The sequence below is a fragment of the Etheostoma spectabile genome, unplaced genomic scaffold, assembly GCF_008692095.1.
Source record: "Etheostoma spectabile isolate EspeVRDwgs_2016 unplaced genomic scaffold, UIUC_Espe_1.0 scaffold498, whole genome shotgun sequence".
Classification (NCBI taxonomy): Eukaryota; Metazoa; Chordata; class Actinopteri; order Perciformes; family Percidae; genus Etheostoma; species Etheostoma spectabile.
This window is the reverse complement of record NW_022605619.1, coordinates 100,066-106,884: the sequence shown is the minus strand read 5'-3', so window position 1 is coordinate 106,884 and position 6,819 is coordinate 100,066. Positions and strand designations below refer to the sequence as shown.

Here is a 6,819-nt window from a genome sequence, read left to right as displayed (position 1 = left end):
TGTGTGTGTGTGTGTGTGACCTGGTCTGGAAGAAGAACAGGGCTTGTGCAGTTTGGCAGCATGTTGGGTTCCTCCCTAATGAAATGGAGAGAGAGAGATTTGCTTTTTTCTTTCTGAACGGTGTCGACAGTTTGGTGACGCCGTCATTTCGAATTAGTCACGGTAACACAACGCAAAATAGGGAGGAGGTTTACTCCAACTCATTAGGACATACATGTTTCTACATTCATCTTCCATATATACGGTACATTTTGGGCTAAAACCTGTTAGGGGGGGCGCCACCACCTCCCCTCTGCAGGAAAAGCCCGTATTCTCGGTTCCATTCAGGTTCCCTCCGTGTCGGGCCTTCTCCGTGTGTCCGGCTTTAAGACCGGGTTTCCGTAGGTGTGATGCCGACTATTTTTACCACATGCAGCGGTGTTTGGCAGAGCAAGGCCCAGCCTCCAGTCGAGGAGTCTTACTGTAACATTAGCAGCCTTTCTGAAAATGGAATCAATACAAATTGTGCTTGCTAAATGGTGAAATGGTTTGAGTGTGATCAATATCTGAAATGCTGCCTAAGTGCACATGAAGCCCATTGTTTCTCTTGTAATGGGCTGTGCCCAATGTGCCTCGCTATCACTGACCATTATTTTTTGATTTTAAAGTCCAAGGAACTGTAGAGACAACTCTGGAAGTGGTTCATAGTTTGTGTTTATGAACTTATGCTGAAGTTGACTAAAGAGAGGAATAAAACAAAAAATCATCTTTTGGAAAATAATCTTAATGGCTTAATTTAAAAAAATGAGGATGAATCCAACCTTCAAGGACACAAATGTTCTTTGTAATTGGCATGGTGTAATTTCAGTTAGCTCAATAGCTGGTTTGATTTTTTTTCTTTTTTTGGTGGGGGGGGGGGGGGGGGTTGCATAGTATCTGATCCTTGATATGATGGTTTTAATACTAAAAACCTGCTCTATGGGGATTTAACATAGGGGGGGTGTATTCCTAAGGCCCTTTATTTTAACATAGGGGGGTGTGATAATATGCCCCTGTATTTTAACATAGGGGGTGTATACTTATGCCCCTTGTATTTTAACATAGGGGGGTTATACTATGCCCGTTTTTTAACATAGGGGGGTGTATACTTATGCCCTGTGATTTTAAAATAGGGGGTGTATACTTATGCCCCTGTATTTAACATAGGGGGGTGTATACTTACCCTGTATTTTACAAGGGGGTGTATATTATGCCCCTGTATTTTAACATAGGGGTGGGTATACTTATGCCGGTATTTTAACAAGGGGGTGTATACTTATGCCCCTGTATTTAACATAGGGGGGTGTATACTTATGCCCCTGTATTTTAACATAGGGGGTGTATACTTATGACCCTGTTATTTAACATAGGGGGGGTATACTTTGACCCTGTATTTTAACATAGGGGGGTGATACTATGCCCCTGTATTTTAACATAGGGGGTGTATACTTATGCCCCCTGTATTTAAACTAGGGGGTGTATCTATGCCCCCTGTATTTAAAACTAGGGGTGGTACTTAGACCCTGTATTTAACATAGGGGGTGTATACTTATGACCCTGTATTTTACATAGGGGGGTGTATACTTATGCCCCCTGTATTTTAACATAGGGGGTGTATACTATGACCCTGTATTTAAACATAGGGGGTGTTATCTTATGCCCCTGTATTTAACATAGGGGGTGTATACTTATGACCCTGTATTTTTAACATAGGGGGGTGTAACTTATGCCCCTGTATTAACATAGGGGGGTGTATACTTATGCCCCTGTATTTTAACATAGGGGGTGTATACTTTGCCTGTATTTTAACATGGGGGTGTATACGTCTGCCCCTGTATTTTAACATAGGGGGTGTATACTTATGCCCCTGTATTTTAAGGAAGAACATGCATTTATTTATGATACATTAGTCATTCACAAAGAAAATTGGTGTTCTTTAAAAGTTAGATTTTCCTAATTTTTTAAATATTTAAATTCTTTTTTTTATTATTAAAAATTGTAATATTTAAATTTTAAAATCTTTAATATCTCTAATTGAAATCCATGTCAGCTCCACTGAAATGCCGCTCTTTCTTTATTTGAATTCACATTTGTGAGTGAACACTTACTTGCTTTAGAGAGCCTACAAATTGTCCCCATATTTGACTGCTCCTAATGTTAACTTCGTCCTTCTCTGCTTCCCTGCTGTCCCCCAGATTCTGACCTTTGAGACCAAGAATCCGGTGGAGCTTGCCGAGCGTCTGCGAGCCGTCTGTGGGAATCAGAGCAACGCGTACGCCCGCCTGCTGGAGTACCGGCTGAATGCTCTGCGCGGCCTGTGGGGGGCGCAGCGGCAGCTGGCCCTGGAGGAGCAGCAGGAGCGCGATGGGACCGGAGGGGCTGACGAGGAGACCTTGGCCTTGCTCAAAAGACAAGGTCTGCTCCAGCAACCCGAGCAGGCGCCCTTCACCTCCCGCGTCGGCCTGCTGCTGGTCTTTCCCCTCCTGCAGTCCCAGACGCGCAGCGACCCGGCGCTCTGCGGGGTCACGGCCGAGGTGCTGCTGGCCTGCCTCCGGGACTGCCAGCCGCTCAGCCTCAGCAAGGAGCCCGCCGACTGCCTCAACGGCCTGGAGGGGCTGCTCTGCTCCTGGCTGGAGGACGGAGCCCAGGAGTCAGGCCACCCGCAGGTCCTCCACACACACAGGCAGAGGGAGAACGCTGCTGCTGCACTCGTAGCACTGGCCTGTGCCAGGTGAGGATAGGAGATGGATGGATGGATGGATGGATAGATGGATGGATAGATATTATTTAAAATCCCAGATTAAGACCAGATTCTGAAAGTACACATGTCCAAAGAAGGCTCCTAAAACCTGAATAATACCGACATATCCAACACGTCTTAATTGGAAAATTCTATATTCACACGACCTGTATCGAATTCGGATTATTGTCATATTTTGGAATAATAGTGAAATCTTGGTGTGCATGTAGTCATCGCTGATATATCTAAATATCTGAATGTATACAATATGATATAATAAGCCTTTATTGTCTCCTGTAGGAGAAATTTGTCTTGGGCAGCGGAGAGAATAAAAATGGCTGTTTTGCAGCGGCACGGTTATAACAAGATGATTGTGATTGGTTTAAAGAAATGCCAATAAACCAGAGCACGTATTTTCTCCCATCCCCCAATGAAAGATTATGATTAGCTTAAAGCGCAAACTTCTGCCCAAACCAAGCCTAGTTTATATACTCCAAACCAGTTGATGGAAAATGCATTTCATTTTTATTATTATTTCAAAAGTTCTCTTAGAATTCACTTGACAATTGAATGGAAACTAGTGGGTCAGTCATTCCTGGCAGCCAAAGCTAAAGTAAGTACATCACCGACCAACTGGTTTCTCCTTTCCATCTCTTTTTAGTGTACTTGCTACATGAAAGATTATGCCTCAGTGATTCAGTGGTCCAAACCCCCCAGCACACACTGAAGCAGGCTCACTTTGATGTTTCACTGGTAGATGAAAGGGCTAGCTGCACATTTGGTGATTGATATTTGTATATATCCTTAAATGAGTGGGGATGAAACAGACTTTGAGGCGATGCAGGGCTCTGATGCAACTGTAACTAAGCTTGCTCTAGTCCGACCTGCGCTCTGTTAGCATGAGCTACTAGCGCTGTGTGAAAGTAATACTTGTACAGAAGACAGTGACTGATGTGCCTCCTGCTGTAGCTCCCAGCTTCTGTTAATTGGGAGAGAGAGACAGGAGCCTACACACAGTGGGTTTCAGCGTATAGAAAGGGTGGCGCTAATTATTTGTAGGGATGTTAGTAACAAAACATTCAATATGATTCAAGATTTTAAGTTTGATTTTCTCCGGGTTTTTGTAACCGAACAAGCTGCTGACAAATGAGTAAAAAAAACAACAACTGTGCAGAACACTTTATTATCAAAAGTGGCGATGAAAATTGGCCAAAACAATGCAAAACACGTGCGTTTGCACCAGAAAGCGTTTCCATGTGGACGGCCCCTCATATTCCTGGCTTGATGTTTCTGTTTGTGTGTTTGTCAGCTAGCTCACACTCGAGCGCTGTGTGTTGCTGTGTTTGTGTGTTTGTCAGCTTGCTGCTGTGTGTGTGTGTGTGTGTGTGTGTGTGTGTGTGTTTGTGTGTTCGTGCCTGATGTCTGGCTTCTGCTGGTGACAACCGATCTTGACTTCAAACCCAGAACTCTCCGCCCTTTGTTTGGCCTCTGTGGAGGCTGAGTGCGAGCTCTTTGTTGTCAGGAACCATCCAGCCCTGGTGCCTTTTTTCACCAACAGTGGGAGCTAATTAAAGAGCTGTCAGCCCCCCCACCTCTCTCTGACGGGGTTGGTGTTAGAAATCTCACAGTATGAGAGGGGTAAGCAAAAAAGGGCGCATACAAATGTGCTTTGATATCAGCTGTTGAAGCGATAGTGAAGTGGACTCACACATCACTCCTCCGTGTCTGTCGCCTGTGCAACATGTAAGCAGGGGATCAAACGCACATACCTGACAACACGGCAGGATTTTCCCTGGATCATGAACCCAATCACAACTTCCTGGTAGAAACTAGGGGTGGGGGGAAAAAATTGATACAGCGTAGTATCGCGATATTTCCAATGGTAATACTGTATCAACTCACAATCTTCCAAATATTGATCTTTTATTATATATTATATATGTGTTGGTCATTCTGCAGCAATGTTATTGAAGTGAGATGAACAAACAGAGAAATGTTTCTTTTTTGATGAAACAGATTTTGATAAGTTTCCTTTTGGGGACGTCATTTGAAATTGGGGATAATTAGAAGTTGGAATAAAGGTTATGAATCGAAATATATCACAGAATATTGCAATAATATTGTATCGTGGCTTACGTATCGTGATGATATCGTATCAGGAGGCACTTGGTGATTCCCCCCCTAATAGAAACCTCCTGCGTCTCGTACACACAGTTTAACGCCACCGAGCAAACAGCGACGAGGAACAGCTGGATATACGTGCATCTCCTTTATCTGTAATGCATTATGCATATATGCTGTCATAAGTCAACACTTTGACTAACCTTAGCTTAAAGAGCCAATGTACCATTTGGATCACAGACTAAAGAAAATTACACCCAAACCCAAACTAGCAGTCAGAGATTTTCTGTTGTCTCTCAATCCTCTGTCCCAGGTATTCCATGTATATATATGTGTGTGTATATATATATATATAAATATATATATATACACAATAATACTATTTCACACCATAATCTTTTTATTTTTTTACTTCTACATGTGTGTTTGGGCTGCTGCGCTTCCCTGTGTGTGTGACATGCATAGTGTGTGTCCCTGTGTGTGTAACAAGCATAGTGTGTGTCCCTGTGTGTGTGACAAGCATAGTGTGTGTCCCTGTGTGTGTAACAAGCATAGTGTGTGTCCCTGTGTGTGTGACAAGCATAGTGTGTGTCCCTGTGTGTGTAACAAGCATAGTGTGTGTCCCTGTGTGTGTAACAAGCATAGTGTGTGTCCCTGTGTGTGTAACAAGCATAGTGTGTGTCCCTGTGTGTGTAACAAGCATAGTGTGTGTCCCTGTGTGTGTGACATGCATAGTGTGTGTCCCTGTGTGTGTAACGAGCATAGTGTGTGTCCCTGTGTGCCTAGGAGCATTTTACTTATTCTGTTATAATAACAATGAAATGCTGCGTGATTGACTGTAGAGGTCTTTGTTGGTCAATGGTGCGTTCACTTCCTGCTGCCTTAAGATGGCAATTCTCTCAGAATGCACCTGAACACATCTCCCTGTAAGTCCACCACACCCAGAATGCAGCTAAACACACCTCCCTGTAAGAACAGCACGCCCATGGGTGCCCATATAGGTGACACACAATTGACCATTCTTTAATTGTGTACCTCCCTTGCTGCCACACACATCCTTTTGCATGTGAGGTGGTTGGTATACGTTTTAATCAAGATCATCATGTTATTATTTATCCCTTCATTTTCTAAGCTGCAGTTAAAAATCTTGTTAATTTTGCATCTGAGAATGCCAGAACTGCACTTCAGTAGACCTCCTATGACATAGATCGTTACCCTGAATACAGAATAACTCACGTTCAGGTAACAGTTCAGTCTTGGATGAGGCGAAGCAGCAAATAAACACTACACAAACTTAAAGTAGGTTGCTCATCGCACCCCGCTGAGCCGCTGCGTAAAATAATCTCTCTGCTTCATTCTCTGCATTTTTATTCCAATTCTAAAGACAGTGTTTTAATTCTCAGCCCATTACATCAGAGCCCCTCCATAATTCATGCCGAGTATGATTCCACTTACAGTTCTAGAAATGCTTAATAATGAGCTTCCACGGTGAATGTTGCACCCGCCTGAATAATATGCCGAACTCTTCTCCAGGGGATCTCTGAAGACCTTCATCCACACAGTTCACCTGCTGCAGAAACAGACCGATCTGGGCCAGCTCCCCGTGTCTGATGTCCTGTACAGGTAAGGCCAGTACTCTGGTTCACCTAAATAATAATTATTACTACTTTCCCAATGTGTAACCAGCCGTCTATCTCTCCTACTTCAGACTTCTGCTCCTGGAAGGAGGCCCGGGCTCTCCATCCTGCCTCCTGGGGGGCAAACACAGTGTGTCCTGGGGCTTTGAGGACATGCTGCCCACACCGGACAATTCAGCTGGAGCAGCAGAGAGTAAAGGTAAAGCTTCTGTGTGATCAACCTTTACATTTAAAACAACAACAAGTACCACAGGACACAGTAGTGCAGTTCTCCCATGTGGTTGTGACGAATAATGTCTTGGA

At 43.8% G+C, this 6,819-nt stretch overlaps 1 protein-coding gene across 1 annotated transcript in view; it reads left to right on the top strand.

Moving 5' to 3' along the window:
* Window positions 1–6,819, top strand: part of LOC116686800 (probable E3 ubiquitin-protein ligase HECTD4) — a 108,276-nt gene that overhangs the window by 5,373 nt on the left and 96,084 nt on the right. The window contains 3 exon segments of the mRNA XM_032511852.1: window positions 2,214–2,749; window positions 6,413–6,502; window positions 6,588–6,715. Coding sequence (XP_032367743.1) covers window positions 2,214–2,749; window positions 6,413–6,502; window positions 6,588–6,715 — 754 coding nt within the window.